This window comes from Amblyomma americanum, chromosome 1 (genome assembly GCF_052857255.1).
Source record: "Amblyomma americanum isolate KBUSLIRL-KWMA chromosome 1, ASM5285725v1, whole genome shotgun sequence".
Lineage (NCBI taxonomy): Eukaryota > Metazoa > Arthropoda > Arachnida > Ixodida > Ixodidae > Amblyomma > Amblyomma americanum.
Window position 1 is genome coordinate 325,631,873 of NC_135497.1, and position 17,908 is coordinate 325,649,780.

Here is a 17,908-nt window from a genome sequence, read left to right on the forward strand (position 1 = left end):
CATGAAGATCGTGGCGAAGTTCGGCCTCTTACTATACTAAAACGTGCCAGCGATTAGGCCTGGCGAAAGTCGCTACCAAATCCTCATCTCACGAAAGCAAGTGACAAAAGGTGTCACCCACCGAACATCACTGAATTCGCTAACGTGCAATAGCAGCCGGCGGCCAAGGTCGTCTTGTGGGTGCGCGAATACTGTAACGAGTATACGCTATTCTGTTTTCTCAGTGAGGATGCGCTGCCTGCGATAAAACTAAAAAAAAAAGCGTCGCCCTAATTATCGTGCTCCATGCCTCGCCGTCGAAGGAGCGGGTAATTACGCAGCCTCCGAGCGACGAGCGTATTCACGTCATTAACCTTCGAAGTCAGCCTCCTCAATTCTCGCCTTTGCGGAGAGAAACGCTACTTCGGAGAATAACAGAAGGGCAAAGAAGAAAGAAAGAACGAGGTCTCTGTCGCGAATGATTGCGAAGTCGCGAGGAGTGACATGCGTCGCCTGAGCGCTTCGACAAATCTGCTTCCAGTCTTAGCGAAGTAAACACGACTGGAAGCGAGCGAAGACAAAACAAAATGCAGGCGAGGACCGAGACCCAGCGTTGGAAGCGACAAGAAATCCGAGATATTTGGGACGCGTGCCCTAACGACGTCGTTTGAGCGTGAGCGTACCGGAGTTGGTGTCTCGGTATAAAAGCATCGTGCGCTTCGTCTACGCTGTCGATTCGCCTCGGATTGCTCCCGGGATACGTGGTCAGACATGAGGATGATTCCGGTGAGTAGCTTTTACTACCTACCAGGGACTGTGGTTGGATCCCCAAAGATATTGGTTTATACGTACCAACATCTTTGGCATGCTTGACAAGTGAATCAGTGCTGGCCAGGCACGTTGACTAGCGATAAGATAGCGAAAGCAGTGGCCTATCTGCGAATACGTGAAGCTTTGTGGGTCGAGCTTCTCCCATCTGTGAGGACCCTACGCCTGAATGGCACTTATTCCCTGCATCTGCGTAAATGTAAGGCATAAACGCTCGAATAAATTGTGGTTAATCCATGCGAATTTGTTTTTCTTACAATTTTCCAATTTTCAAAATATTTGCCCGTCGATGTGGGGCATAGCAAGGTAAAACGACCTTTTATGCTGCTGTAAGCAAAGCAGCATGTGTTTGTTCTACATGGTGAAACAAAGTCACGTTGTCCGTGCTGGTGTGCCTTAATTTTCTTGCCGCTCACAGGCGCATTTGTTTGCTTAATAAAATGAACTGAATAGAATGGTACTGTCGGGGACAAAAGTCAACAGAACGCGCCATCGGGAACACAAGCTGATAGCACAGTGATTAGCCGCGGGCTGGGCACCGCACCTGTCGAGGTGAAAGTCGGACTTTCGTGCTGTGATGTGCGCTAGTGATATCATGTGATCGCTGAAAAACATGGCAGCTATTAGCCAAAATCGCTTGTCGCGCGTCCTGGAGGATTTCGTCCCCCATTGTAAATCTGAAAAACGTCTTTAAGATGTTTCGAAGAGCACATGAATGTTGCCAAACAGCGGCAGCTACGCTTGTGTCACTTGTGTCACGTAATGGTTGCACTGTCGTTGACAGCTACTACGCTTAACGAACTTAATACAACAAGCGTGCACTGTGGCCGTCAAATATTGAGACAAGCAGTGTTAATTGAATCTTACGTTTTACCTGAATAAGTGATGAATAATTTTATCGCTTGTTTGTTGCAGAGCCACTCGATCTCTGATTTCAGGATTAATAATTTAAGAACTATTACAGATAATATTATGCAGGGCTCCTGCAGATGGTTGCAGATGGCAGTTCCAACGCTTGAATCAACGAATAAATTAATGTGAGATACAGGGAATACTTTAAAGACTGCAGAAGACTCACAGCTGACAAGCGGCTTCAAGCCTGCTGAAAGTCAACAGGATTTATTTGGATAGCAGACGATTAACTATTTTGTAGCCACACTCGAGATGTACGGCGCGGATAGCCAGCCAAGCAGCTTCGTGGAAGCACGGATAACCAGCGGTTGGCTCCCGCCTCACATTGGCTCAGGCACAGGCTGTTTTCTTGTAACTCGCGGAGGTCGCAAAACCTGTTTTACGTAATGCACGGCCTATGTATTTGCGCTCAAATGGGTTAACCATCCCCCCCCCCCCTTCCTGCAGGGATTCGTGCTGCTTGTCTTGTTGTTCGCTCAAGGCAGCCGCGGCCACCAGCCAATCTTCCACGCACCCATCGTGAGCCTCCAGCCGGTTGCCGCAGCTGCACCAGCCTGGCTTCACGGCGGCGGTTACGCTCACACGCAGATCCTACCCTCAGGACCCAACTATGCGCACCAGCGCATTGTCACCCACAGCGCGCCAGTGTTCCACTACGCTCACCCTCCGCCGACCATCGTCACCGTGCACAAAACCAGCGCCAGCCCCGTACTCTACAGTGGTTGGCAAGCACCCATCACCGCCTACGCTAAGCCCGCCAGCATAGCAACGCATGTTCATGCTCCCGTCTTCACAGCAGTGGCATTCAAGCATCCGGTGACCACCGCCAAGCTTATTCAGACGCACCAACATCACCCCCACGTGCTGACGTCCCACCACCAAGCGTACGTGCCTCCAGTGCCCATTGGGCGTGCCATCGTCACCAGTTACTTCAACGTCCCGGGCTCGAGCACGTCGGGTGCCCCAGCAGGCTTTCCGTCCCTAGACGCGGACCGTGCACCAGGCCAGTCTAATGTGCTACCGCAATCCGGGATAAGGTTTACCGGTGGCCGCATCGAAGACTACAACCGTCGTGGCTGGATCAGGCCTTCGGCTCCTGCGTACAGACCACAGAACGAAGACCGTCTCGAAGACTACGGTGCTGGCAGTTGGGCAAGGCCGTCTGGTTCAACATTCAAGCCCCAGGCGGAGTCCCTCTTCGTCGGCCCGCTTGACAACGACGAACGACCTGCAATGAGAAAGCACCTGAATCTGGTGACGCCTTCGGAACAAGTTCCAAGATATCCTGTGCCTACTAGGCTTGGCGAGTCATCCTCGTGGCCCGCTTCCCTCCAAGATGGTGCCCCGCAAGTGCGCTACGGCGCAAGGGTGGCCCGCGGTGCAGCGAGACGACGGGGTGGTGGAGTAAGCCCAGGCTTCGGAGACCGCGGCGAACTGCGGTGGCCGTTTGAAATCGACTTCGAAGCCCTCAACAAGCAAGCGAAAGAGTCAAGTGATCAAGCTGAGACGGCTGCTGCTGACAGCGACGACAACGGTAGCTCAGCGTAGTGACATGTCACCGGAGTTCATTAATTATATTGGTAAGCCTGTGAAAGAAGCATCCGTAATGAGAAGAAATCGGCGCTTTCGCACTATGGTTCGATGCCGAAGATTGGAAGCTGCGTTATAAGAAACCAAATTCCAAATGCAACCACTAACACCTTCCTGCTCAGCGCTAACACCTCCTATTAACACCTCTGAAAATGTCTAAAATTTTCCGCGCTACCGCTCTCTCGGACACGCTTTAGGGTAGACATCGGCGGAAACAGAGTGCGAAGCAATAGCCATCATTCCACCCATTATTTTTTAAAGGAAAGGCCGTACAAGTGAAAGCAGCTGGTAAAGATGCCAGGAAGTAGCAGAGCTTGCGGGCTGGATACAAGCGTACACCCTACTGCGTAATATTTCATGCAACAATTCTTGATCATAATTGCATTATCTCATTGCTTTCAGTTACCTGTGCTATATATCTCACCCTGCCTACGATCTCTTCGTGATTTAGAGACATTGACGTGGTGCTGAACAAGTGGACCTCATCCTTCGCTTTGCTATTTTTTTTCTTATATGTCGCAGCAAAAAACAAGTACCACAAACAAGAAACGCAGCGCATGTAAATTGTTATCAATAAACTTTCATTTTTGTCGATTCTCAGGGGGAGTGAAATTTTGCGATCTGCAATTTTCAATTTAAACAGTGCTCGTTGATGCAAGTCTTTTTTTAATGACGTAATTGCAACTTTTAGAAAAAGTTTAGTTGACCTTGGCATCGCACTTGGGTCATAATTACGGGAGTGAAACGAGAAGTGAGAGACACGGAGATATGGAGAAACGCAGGCGTGAAGCCCAAGAAGAGACACCATCTTGACATCATCGAATAAGCCGCCAAGATAAGATTAAATCGCACTTAGCTTGGCTACAGAGGCAATAGCCTCGAATCAGCAAACATACAAACGTAGCGAATTTTGCCCAGAGCAGCTTACTGGACTCCGAAAGGCGTGTCAGAGGTAACCGCGTTGTTCAGAGATGATATTTCTCGCAAGCTGCCATGCTTCATGACTGGACAAAGAAATCAGTCGCTTCAATTTCCAGCTCCACCCAGAGTGGTGGCTTAACAGCCAGACAGCGCAGCTACGCGCCCTGTGCAGTACATTTCCTGCATGGGGTATTTTTAGATGTATATTACGAGAAAACATGCATGATGGGGTGACACATAGGTATAGGGTGTTTCGCCTATATACAGTTTTAAAAATAGGGGTTTTGACTAAGAAGAGCGCTTTTTTTTCGGCGTAGCATTCTCAGCGGTGTACTACATCAGAATGCAGCTAAGGTGTGCTAACTAGAAGGCTTATTAACTAATAATGAATAGATAATTTTTAACTATTACTGTTCGCATATGCTTAATTATTGAGAGTCGTGGAGCCCGCAGTAAGTAATATTCATATCAGTTTTTAAGAATTTCGAAAACACGGTTACCCTCGGTGTTGTGGCCCAACAAATTTTGGCTATTTCGACGAGTTACGCCCACGGGAGAGGTTGCTCTGCCTGCAAGCTTCTCGAAAGCACATGTACCTTGGCGCGATGTACCCAAACTTTGTTGGGCCACAGCGCTGAGGGTTACCGCGTTTTCGAAATTCTTAAAACCTGATATTTATACCACTGCGGTGGGCTACCCGCCTCTGAATATGTAAGGAGCCTAACAGTAATATTTAAAAAAAGTTAAGTGTTCAATATTAGCGAACCAGCCTGCTAGTAAGCTCGTCTTAGCTCTGTTCTGATGTGCTACGCCGCTGACAATGTGATGCCGAAGAAAGCGCTCTTTTAACTCAAAAAGCGTATTTTTAAAATTTGTGTAAAGTCTCAGGTCAAACACCTTGTGTTTTGGGACGACAGTGAACGATACCACAGCTCACAATCATTTTGCTAGAACTTCAGTGTAGCTCTATAACATAGTTCCCTCGTCGTCGGTCAGGCGCTCCACGGCTCACAAAATGAAATGACGGGTTTTTCTCACAGACATTCAAGTCAGCGGTACTAATTAATAAACAAAACTCCCGCAAGCTTGAATCTCCTGAACATTAAGCGTGCACTGTACATTCAGTCGCATTGGAATACGTTTTCCTGTAGTACTTTCGAGAAATAGTAGAGAAGATTGAACAGCCATTTCAGACGCTTGCACGCTGCTGCAGGCTGACCAACACCCAGGGGGCGTCACAAATTCGCAGCAGACCGTCGCTGGGAATAAATACCTATGTGTAACACTTTGGTGGCCGCGACGACAATTCAACGGCTGTCCTGCATATGCCGACACTACTCTTATATAAATCCTTGCTCGATCATACAAGCCCGTCTACTCACACCGTAGAGCTTAACCGGCTTAATGGGAGAGGAAAAATGGCGAATAAACATTTCATCCACTCAAGGTAATGCCGAGAATGGGACACTTCTAAGTCGCAAGCGCATCAGGCCTCTAATGTTTCAAGTTGCTTGTCACCTTTAAATTTTGTAAGGCAATTGGGCTTGGCTAAATTGTTCGGCTAAAAACGTGAATTAAATCGTAACAACAAACTTTCCAGGAGGCAAACCTCAAATAAATGCGTTTCTAATTTCCATCCACTCCTGGGACCAAACATTCACTTGCGCTAAATTTTTTCAAGAAGTGAAAAACTCTGCAATAAAAAGGTTTTAATCTGGAGATAGTGGAGAGCACCGAGGTGCAACTAACCATTCCGCGGCAGGATCCACGTTTTCGGGCCAGCAATAGCCAAGCCTAACACGAAACTACATATCGCCGGTATTCCTGCTGTGAATAAATTGCTCTTTAAGTATTCCCACCGTGGCACTTCTTTTCTCGACAGCCAACGTTGAGAAACTCTATAGTTCAGCTGGACACGAGGCGCCGATGTACAGCACAAAAAAATGCGTCACACTGCAACGAGAAAATTCTGCGACACTGCCAAATGGGTACGTAGCTTCCTTTAGTCTTAGGCGCATATTCGCCGAGCTTGAAAGGAAACGTTATTGGGACGGCACTGCTTTTATGGATACTCTCGCGCGCGGTATGATTACTCCACGTGAACCTTTAGATCGCCAAGCTTAATCAGTCTGGTTCGTAGCATCCGAGGGTGTGCAACTGTTTCATGCAACCCGTTTGCCTGAAACTGGTCAACATTTACTACACCGTGAACAATGTGTCACATCCTCCCTACACCTGTGGGACGCACCGCAGAGAAGAACAAGAAGATCAGAGAAGGCCATTTTAGTGAACGGAAAGCTGCGAATGTAGAAAAAAAATAATCGTCATTATTCACAAACGATCCCAAAAAATTGGAAAGGACCAAGAGATGGAGCAAACACATCCATGCCAGCGCCTAGCCGGACAGTACGAGTTAACCAATTTTTTTTTCATCGAATTTATAGGTGCAATAAACTCTTACTTAAGACCCGAGCAGTGGGTTCTGAACGCTATAAATTAATCCAGGCATATCTCTCCGGTTTTCTAAAATATACGAAAGCACAATCGACACTCTGGCGCCGTGTACGTCCTGAGCGATATTCGGCTATTCATGGTAACGGCGGTCAGTAATACCCAGTAACGACGTTTTGTCACCAAATAGACTGCGGCAAAAATTCTAGAACGCGCGCTCCATTTTGTACCGTAAAACATGGACACGCAATGCAGGAAATGGACTACAAAGCTTACGAGAGGCTACGCAGGCAGCAACAACGAAAATGAAGTTGTAAGAAATATCAAAAAGAAAGTCCGCAGAACCGAGACTGCCAAGTGCAGGAAAAAAATGGGAACAAAAGGATCATTAAGTGAATTAGGTGCTGTTAAGAACGAAATCCGGAAGGAGACGCTGTATCATAATTCTAGAGGCAGTGCCCTCCTATTTGAGGCTAGATCAGGCTGCCTCAGAACCAGGCAGTATAGAAACAATAAGTATGAACATGGAGATATTTGTGTACAAGCGGGAGCAGTGTAGAAAACCTGAAACATGATCTGATTGACTGCAGAGCTATGCTGCGCTGCAGTGGCGCAGTGGTTACGGTGCTGAGCTGCTGACCCGATAGACGCGGGTTCGATCCCGGCCGTGGCGGCCGCATTTTGGGTGGTGGCGAAATGCTAGAGACCCGTTTATTGTGCGATGCCAGTCTACATTAAAGAACCCCGGGTGGTCGAAGTTATCCGGTGTCCTCCAATATGGCGTCTCTCATAGCCAGAGACGCTTTGGGACGCTGAATCGTGCAGCACGACGCAAGCATACAAACAAAACGACAATTTTTCCTTTTATCAACAACCAATAATAATAATAATAATAATAATAATAATAATAATAATAATAATAATAATAATAATAATAATAATAATAATAATAATAATAATAATAATAATAATAATAATAATAATAATAATAATAATAATAATAATAATAATAATATTAATAATAATAATTGGTTTTTGGGGAAGGAAATGGCGCAGTATCTGTCTCATATATCGTTGGACACCTGAACCGCGCCGTATGGGAAGGGGTAAGGGAGGGAGTGAAAGAATAAAGGAAGAAAGAGGTGCCGTAGTAGAGGGCTCCGGAATAATTTCGACCACCTGGGGATCTTTAACGTGCACTGACATCGCACAGCACACGGGCGCCTTAGCGTTTTGCCTCCATAAAAACGCAATGAACAACCATATTCTCGAATTGTGGAGACAAAAAGAATTCTGCTGTCATAGAGAGAGAGAGAGAGAGAGAGAGAAAACTTTATTGTTAGTAAGAGGGTGGTGATTTTCTTGGGTTTCTTCAGCTGCTCTAGTGGGCCTGCACTTCAAGTTACAGACTTGTGGTTTTAGAGGAAGTATACTACATTTATTTAAGAGCCGTCCAACAGGTCGCAGTGTCGAAGACAATGCGTATTAATCACTGATAATACTCCTGCTCCTAAAGATCTAAAGAGGTCGGTGATTGGTATGCTTTTTTTACGGCGGCATAAACAACTTTCCTACATTCTAAAGTCATTCCGAGCCTCTTATGTACGTGAATGATACCACTCCCATCTTCAATGGAGGCACAAGATATGAACTGCAACTGAGGATAGATAATGATATTTCAAAAGTATCAATACAGTTTGCCATAAATCATCTCGCCTTAAACACTAAGATAATGATATTTCAAAAGTATCAATACAGTTTGCCATAAATCATCTCGCCTTAAACACTAAACAAAAATAAGTGTGTTGTTTCATTCGAGTAGGGAAGAAATAAACTATGATCAGTTAGATATTCCTTTGCATAGTGATCGACTGGGACATGTATAGGCTTTAACTACTTAGGCGTTATCTTTGAAGCAGACACTCACGAGAAAAAAACTAACACGAAGAATACAGGGTGATAAAAATTAAGCTTTACAGGTTTCTCAACATTAGGTACTGAGTGATACGTGAGATTTACTTCTGCACAAAATTGATGTGACCAGGGTGACACAAAGGAAGATGATAATTTTCACCATCAAGCACTTAACTCACTAAAATATAGTAATGAACATTTTAGCTACTGTGGCAAGCGTGAAAGTTTAATTTATAAACATAGAGACAGTAGTCTTTCTAGACTACTCCATTTGGCAGAATTCTTCTAGAGCACGCGTATTCCGAGATATTCCCAGTTTCCGCTGATTTCGCGTAATTACGCATGAAAAGCAAGGGCAGCCGACGCAAAACTCCTCTGTAGTGTTATGAAGCTGTTGCGTCTGGCTTTTCTTCCATTTAAACAACCGGAAGTGTAAAGAAAATAGTTATCGTCTTGACCGGCCGCTCTACGCCATTGGCAGACGAAATACCGCGTCACGTCTGGTGGAGTTTCGCGCCTATCGCCACCGCCGTGCATGCGCAATCACATGAATCGAGCTTAGAATTTTGACGCGAATATCTCGGAACAGGGGAATTCTTCCAAATGAAACGGCGTATAGAAGCACGATTGCCTCTTTTATAAACATTCCTGCCTACTGCAGTTACTAAAAAGTCCATTAATCAGTCAGAGTTGATTAGGCACCTGACGGTGACAATTATTATTTAGAGCGTTCAGTTGGGCGAGTTGGTATAAGTTCATAATGGAAATAAAAGCGCACAAAAGACAGAGGACCAGAAGAAAGAAAGACACAGAACGAGCGCTGACTGCCAACTAATACCCCTGTCACACGGGACTTCTTCTCGGCTTTGCCGTAAAGTTGTCTTATTGCACTAAAGGAGGAAAACCGAAAAGGAGCAGCGACGCTGCTACACGGCAAATCCAAAGGAGCTAGAACGCGGCCTCCGTGAATGCCAAAAGTCACCACCGTGTGTGAAGCGGCGCTAGTAACATTATGAAGTTAAAGCAGACGGTAGCACTTCAGCTAAGAGTGCTTTCGTTTATGTTAGAAAAAGTAGCTATCACGATAATAAAGGAGCGTTCTGACGGTGAGAAACGAATATTTTGAAACAATGTTTCTTTTTTTTTTCATCGTTCTCGGTCCGACCATGGTAGGCGCACTTTTCCGTTCGGCTCCTCGTCGTGTTCGAGAAGCGTGCTTTGTTGCTTGTGTCTTTGTGCACACAAGCAAACTCAAAACACGCACACAACAAAGAGCACACGAAGAAAAAACAGCAAAGCGAGATGCGCAAGCACGTGTGTGTCGATGCGGCTGCTGAAAAGCGTTCAAGTCCATTCTTAGCAGTGTGGATGTCTTTAGTCATAGCCTCCTCTACGGTTAAATGCACTGTAACGCAAAATTAACCATTAAATAAGATAAATTAGATATTTTTTTACGGTTTCAAAATTAAAATTGCGTCAATTTTTTATTCTTTGAGCTCGCTAGCTGGCGCTGCCTTCTGGGTTGCTCCTTTAAGCAACTTTAAGGCCGCTGACGGCCGCCTTTATTGCTACGGACCTTTTTCGCAAAGGTCTCGACGCTTTGCCGCGTAGATGCGCGTCACGCGCCTTTGGGGCAAAGGACCTTAATTTCTAAGGCCTTACAAGTGCCCGTGTGACAGGGGTATAAGGCTTTATTCATAAAACCTGGGGTATTTAAAGGATGTAGACGAGGCATTGCACGTGAATTAAGGCAAAACACGAAAACAAACGTGCGCGCGCCGCTCATAAATTTCCAAGAAACAAGAGCTCCTCTTTAGATGCAACAACAGTAGGTTTACTAGGGCAGCCGCGTTGCTCCGTTGCGACAAAATATGCTTCTGCCACTCCCCGCCTATTCTCGTCCCTGTGGGAGTACAACACCTGAGCGCGATGTAACAGAGCAGTGCGTTTTTCTTTTTCTTTTTCATCACTTCGCACCCCCGCCAGTGTGTGACAAGATGAGCCTGGTCATTGCTGTTTGCTAGATTATTTTTTGTGTTCTTGCAAACGCTTGCTCAGGCAGCGACCAGTCTGCCCAGTGTTTCGGGCTCCACAAGATAGGGGAATGCCGTGATCAACCCCTACGCGGCAGTTCACGCACGGATCACTGTGCGCGACACCGCGCCCTTATTTGCTTTTTAAAATTTTTCTTTTTCTTTGAATTGCAGGGCGTATTTGCTTTAGTTTGTCAGGGGCTGAAAGTTCGATATGAACATTATATCTTTTTCCTACATTCTTTAGCCCATGGGAGACCCGATGTAAATAGGGTAGAACATTTTGCGGCTGCATTAGCAAACCTAGTGTTGTTTTATCTAAAAAGGAGCTGTTATTCCTAGCCAATTTTTGAGCGGCGGAGCACGTTTGTTTTGTTTTCGTGTTTTTCCTTCAGTGGACGTGTCATGCCTTTCCTTCATCCTTTATATACCGCAGGCTTTATGAATAAAGCGTTTGTTGTGAGTCAGCGCTCGTCCTGCTTCTTTCTTTTTTCTGGTCCTCTTTCTTTTGCGCGCTGCTATTTCCAATTTGAACTATTATTTAATTCTGTGCTCCCTTGGCCACATAACTTATCTCCAGTGGTGCATTTGGCGTTTCTCTCAGCGCCTAATTTAAGAAACCTTTGTAGCTTAATTTTGATCACCCTGTACGTTCGAAGTTTACGCACACTTGTTACTTCTTTGCAAAAGGCTCTTAAGTGCTTTGGCCTCCATGACCTGCGTATTCTTTGCTTTCATCCATAACCAATTTAGCTACTTCACATAATCTTGGGGTAGCACTTATAAGACGAATTCAGACTCAGTTATCCGCATGCAAAAACAAACAATTAGGACAGTTAAATGTTCAAAAAGCACTGCCTAAACATAGTCTTAATTCGGATCGCTTAGATTGTCTCCTTTGAATTCTGTACACGCATTAGAAACTGCAGTAATAGTATATAGTATTGTTGCATTTAATGACCCACTTGACTTAAAATTGTTCAGAATTCCCAACAGACGCACGAGGACTGAAACTAGCCGAAATTTTAATCCTCTACCACGCCACAACACTTACGGTCGAAGGCTAATTGAATTTATTGGTGGTCAAATCTGGAATTGCATTCCTAATGGCTTAAAAATGAGAAGTAACTTTGCACTACCCTTTAATATACTTTTGCTTGATCCCTAGAACCTTATGTGAATCGCTTCCGTTTTGTGTCCGCCTTGTTATGCCTGGACAACCAGCCCGGATTCCAATTCCGCAGGATGCAAAATTTATCCTGCGAACTCCCCTTTGACAAGCTCCGGTGCTGCGCCGCAAGGCAGCGGGGCCCTAACGCTCCTTTGGCCAGCCAAGGTGCTGCTTTGCAAGACAGTGTCGTCCTGTGGAGAAGTATCAGCGTGCGACATGCCCAAACGTGCAGCAAGCAGCTAGACAGCGAAGCGCCGGTTTCGGGAAGTCACCGCGCGCGGCAAACTTGAAGCAGGCGGCCAGCGCGGTCGCAGGTTGGACCTCTCGGACGCCCGTCAAGTGCTGGCTTTGTATTGGGCCGTTTGAGTGGCAACCGTTTCTCGGGCTTTATAAGCCCCAGCGCTGCCATTTGGAGGGAGAGACCGATTTACCGAGAGACCGACCCACCGTGAATCAAGTGCCGCTCATGAGTGGAGTGAGATGTGTGAAGCGTTGGGGTCTCGCCGGACGTCGCTGTGCGAGAACAGTCGCGTTTACAATAGCTCTCGGCCCCGTGTCGATCTTGTCCTGTACAACGCCCTGTGCATAGTGTATAAAATCCCTTTTGTTATTCTCACCGACGCCTGACTAGGAGTCGTCGCTACCGCCAAGAGAGCTGGCAGCGCTCTGTCACAAAACGGGTGGCGAGCGATACGGGCCCACCTCTATGGCACAACAGCCTGCTCTTGTATCATAGTCTCCACTGGACCCAACACCAGTCTTGAGGCTATGGGCCCAAACAATTCCTGTGTATTTTTTTTTGTATTGCACGTATAACAAAGAAAAGAAAAAAGATGTTGCACAATCAACGTCCCGAATATCCTTGATTATTCCATGAAGTCAAAGTCGTGTTGCGGGCAAGCACACGAAGCTGCCTCGCTGCGTCGACTCTTGCCACTGGAATGCGGACATTCTGCGTATTCCCATGGGCCGATCGAACAGCACTATCCGCAAGGACAGTGATGTCGATAAATGCAACGCCGCTGTGCAACCGCTGCAAAGCGATATTTGCACGTGCTTCTAGTGCAGCATGTTATGTTGTTTATGTCTCATTTCTGCAGTCAGTTCCGTATGCTCTGCATGACGAAAGGGAATTTCCGAGCATAGCAGGGCAATTTTGGAATTACAGAAAATAGCCCATTTTTGGCCTATTTGCTGACTGATGTACTGAATAAGACTTCCCACGGAGCGGCCAATTTAGATCCAATGAAGGTTCTCATATGTGAAAGTCGTACCTCGACTGCGGCTGTTCTTAATGAATAACTGCGACAACGGTCGAGCTAGTGGGCGACATCTAGCCGTCCGTGTATACCACGGTACAGTGAACAGTGAGCAAAGAACAGTAGTCTCTTTCAGAGCAAGGAACGACAGGTAGAACTTCTCCGTATCTATTGATGTAGTAAGGCAGGCATGAGGGTTATTGATGCTCCACAACTGAGACAAAGGTCTTGCCACCGGTGAGGAATCTCATGGGACAGGCGACTAGTGGACAGCTATAACCTCAGAAAATGCGGTGTGCGGTCTCTGTGCAGGTGATGTTCAAGTAGCCGGGGAAGATGCCGGATATGCATGCTTAGACTGTCTGTTGCCTAATCAATTTGTCTAGAAGGGCGTGGTACTTATATCGAGTAGGATAGCTAAACTCTTTGATACAATGTGTACAAGCTTTCCCCGGGCCTGGTGTTCTGCTTTTCTGGGGTGAAATGCTTGGAAGATGGGTTTCTGACCACACCTTGTGTAAAGAAAAATACGTTGTGTCACGGCGCTCTCTGACCAAAGCTGACTATATATGCACCATTAAAATTCAGCATCACCACCATCATCATCAAGCTCAACAACGAAGATGATGATGGAACAGTTAAATACGGAGGGTTGCTGGTGACAGTGAAATGAGACGAGTTTACATTTGTTAGCGTTTATAGTTTCATTGGCCATTGGTCACACCATGTTTACGTGATTTAGATAATTTTGAAGAGCTGTTCGGTGGGATATGTTAGCCACATTGGGATAGATGACGTGAGTGTCGGCAAACATGCGAACTTTACATATTATATGCACTGCTATATCATTAATGTAGATTAGGAACAACAGTAGACGAAGGACAGAGCCTTGTGGGACGCCTCCTGTTACAGCGAGGGAGGTAGAGTTTTGGTTGCTAACAAAAAAAGAACTAGAAGCGGTTAGTTAGAAATTCCTTGAGCCATGCGAAAACATTAGGATCTTAAGTTAGATGTTCTGGCTTTAGTAGTAAACGCACGTTGAGTTCAGTGTCAAAAGCTTTTGCAAATTAGAAAAAAACGACATTAGTTTGAATATTATGATCGGGATTAGTACGCAGATCATGAACGAAAAGTGCGAGCTGGGTTTCGCAAGAAAAGCTCTTGCGAAGGACATGTTGCGAAGGATGAAAAAGAATTTTCCTCTCCAGAAAGTTCACGGTTTCCAGAAAGTTCACGTGTTCTATTATCTCGCATTGTATAGCTGGTTAGAGAAATGGGCTGATAATTAATGGCAGATTTTTTGTCCTCTGATTTGCACACTGGAACGACCTTCCCTACTTTCTAGACATCCAGTAGGCTTCCTTTGGCAGTTAAGTGACTGTGTGAAAATTAAGAAGTATTCAACAGTGATATGTTCAGTGTTCCTTACTAGTTTCGAATTGATGTCTTCGGCGCCAGTTGATTACGAGAGGTTCACATTTTTTATTAGTCAAAATACCAGAAAAAGAGAACGTTAGACAAGGAAATGAGGGAAGTGCAGCGGCTGGAGGTGCAGCAGGTGACACGCCAACTTCATCGGCTAATACAGAAGAAAACGCGGTGTTAAAAAATTTTGCCCAGTCACTGACCTCTTCGGCCAAAGTGTTGGTAAAGGTAATGGCATGCGTGTGCTCTGGGTTTCCTATTTGCCATAATTTTATTATGTAACTGTTGAGGATCCTTGTTAATTCTAGATTATAAAACAACTGTTTAGCGCTACATATAGCAGCACAGTAGGTGCCCTCGGCAACATGCCTGTTCTAAGCGCAGCTGCTTGGTATCATTTTTGGTACTTGAAAAGGCCACATCTCTTAGCCTTGTTATCTTATACGTGAACCATAGATTTTGGTAATTGCGGTAGATGGACATTTGAGGAACATATTTGTTAGCTAGTTCGGTGATTTTGTTAGTGAATAAAAGCCAATTATTAACAAACGGCAGTGTAGTTCTGAATGAAACTCAGGCGGGAAGTCTTCCGGATATAGTTTTTAATGACATCGTAATTGCGTCAACCGTAAAGCCGTATAATCTTGTCATGTGTTTGACGCAACTCAGGGACCAACTGAAAACTGCATGCATATATTTGTGGTCACTAATTTCACGTAGGTTCGTTATAAAGGATAAGCATCCGGTAATCGCGCCTAGTATCAGATTTGGAATGTTTGAAGCACCAGGAGCCACACATGTTGGTTCGGATACTAAATGATCTAGGTCAAAATATGAGCAAACATCCAGGAATTCTCTAGATTTGGAGGTACTCGTCAGGGACGTTTCGTTTTCCCAGTAACTCAAATTTTCCAGGGTAATTGAAATCCCCTGAAAGAATAATGTCGGTGTCAGGGTATTTAGACCAAATGTGAAATAATATATTAATAGGTCCTTGAGGAAACTATAGATTACTCTGTGGAGGTCTCTAGTATAGGCCTGGGAAGACAGTTTTTGGTGCGGCGCGACACAAGAGCCTTAGCATTTCCTATTTTGAAGGGGTGTTAAGACTGGAGCATGATAATTGTTTATCAACATCAACGAGGATGCCTCTGCCAGGGGCAACAGTACGGTCATTGAAAAAACTGAAATTTTGGCATGTCTGACAAGACTTCGTTATCAGCGACGCCATCAGTGAGCCACGTTTCGTTCAGGACTAGTACATTACTCCGGGATGATAGCACTAGGCTTTAGAAAAGCTCGAATGTCATAATTTAACAACCACATGAACTACTGCAATATTCGCCCCCTTTTTTTAACATTATGGTCTGGTATTCGTGTTTAGTGGTAGGCGTCATTTCTTTTAGCCGATCTCTCAGAGATATCAATCGTTTGTGCTTTCATTTATTCCTACATTAGTTTTGCCTAGCTTCTTTCACCACACTAACTGATCATCTCAACTTCCTCAATTCAATCATGCATTTTAAATTTAATTCACACTTACCTGCTACTTTACGCAGATGGAATTGCCATTTGAACTGTTTTTGTCTTTTTTGTCTTCTATTTCTAGTGTGGGCTGCATATGTAGTTTCATTCATGCAACTTTCAAGTATACCTAGTGTGCTCGGCTTTGTCAACCTGATGAAGAGGTAAGAGAAAAAATAATGTTTTTCATTGAGGCGCACTTTGTTATTTGTATTCGGCGTCATGGTCAGCGAACAGGCAAGGATGACTCATTCGACACACAAGTGCTTACGAGAGCTTTTGAATACTACCGTATCAAGGTAGTGCAGCGTGTTCAGAGGAATTCGCCGGACAGGAGTACGTACATTTTAAACCAAAATTTTATTCACTCATTAACAACCACCCAAACACATCCTTGCAGCTACAAAGGAAAGCTATTTCATAACTTCCTTAAAACTTTGCGGATAAAAAAAAAACTTCACTAGGTGATTGCTACCTTGAAACGCGGATTTCAGAGACCACTCAAAAATGAAAGTCAACCGGATGACTCAGACCCGTTGAATGTAGTGCGCGGGGACGTGTGACCACAGTGACCTACATGTAGTTCTGTCACTTACAAGGAACGGCGTTCGCGTAGTTGCTGCATAACTGCGACCACGTCATCCGGCTAGCTCCCGATGTAGAACTGTTGTTGAAAATCGCGTTACGGAGGGGTAACCATCGCATGAAGTTTCCCTTCCCTCGCGGGGTGTGCCTGACCGTAATATCTGCAGCAGCGCTTGTGGCTGTTTGGAGTACAAGCATACTGGCACCGTCATAGGGGTTGCTTCTTAATGTGGTCACTGGACCTTGTGTAAGAATGTTTGCAGCAAGTTTCTCTAAAAGCAACCTATCCGGGAGAAAGTTCCCATGTTTTTTAATTGTAGCTTAGTGCAGTATGAAAACCCTAGGGTGGTTCACTCACACAAAGAGGCATTTCTGGTCATTCAACCCTCTTCATTTTATGCCGAAGTTAGGGCCGCAGGAAAGCTGTCGTGTCGATTGTTTTCGTTGCGCAACGATTCAGTTTTTGTGGGGGCGAGATTGCAAGCCTACGATTCCTCAGTGGGCGCTATTGCCAACTTAAGACACTTTAATATACATTTTGAGGGCCCTATATTGAAATCTTTTATTTTTAAGCGAGGGAACGGTGCTTGCAATTCTACTCCGCTCTTTCGGCCACACTAGATAGCTGGTTGTAGTAATAAAACTTCTGTCACAGTGTTCTGAAGTAGCATAGTCACGAGAAGCCTGTTTTAATGTTCTGTATTTTCAGATCGTGCGTAATTTTAATCAACGCATTAATCCAGCGCGAAGCAAACGAGGTCAGGAAAAGAATACAGAACACAGGACGGGCGCTGGTCCTCTGTTGTGTGTTCTTCTCGTGTCCTTGTTCATTCGTGCTGGATTATTCAGCTAATAGCAATGAACCAGCCAACCCAGACCAAAATCCTGAGTCGTGCGTTATTAGACGAAATGCACGTTCCGGTTTTCATAGAATTCGGCGCACCTGATAATCTTCGTTGACTACGGTTCAATTCTTCAGTGTCTTATAAAAGCTCCTCTTTTTTTTTTTCACAGGAATACTACAGTTAATTTTGAGCACGTATTTTCGATGCCTCATCAATACATCGTTTTCTTCACTGTGGGACTTTTCGAAGCATACGTTTTCACGCACAAAGAGCTTTGGTCTAACCCTAGGGTAAGTTTTTGCAACTGGAGTACGCAGCCTCCACTGTAAACCAGAAGCATCGTTCGTTTCTGGAAAAAAATTCGAGCTTGATATTGATTCAAAACCCAGGAAACTATACATTCACAATAACTTCTTCGCTGCGAAGGTAAGCGAAGGTCAAGTGTACAGTTAGTGCTGAAAATAAGTATCG

The 17,908-nt window shown here is 45.2% G+C and overlaps 1 protein-coding gene across 1 annotated transcript; it reads left to right on the forward strand.

Moving 5' to 3' along the window:
• The first annotated feature begins 532 nt into the window (after positions 1-532).
• On the forward strand, positions 533-3,895 carry LOC144099201 (uncharacterized). The gene is made up of 2 exons (XM_077632349.1): positions 533-765; positions 2,167-3,895. Exons 1-2 carry the CDS (start codon positions 751-753, stop codon positions 3,265-3,267), a joined length of 1,116 nt encoding a protein of 371 aa, XP_077488475.1. The 5' UTR covers positions 533-750; the 3' UTR covers positions 3,268-3,895.
• The last annotated feature ends 14,013 nt before the right edge of the window (positions 3,896-17,908 follow it).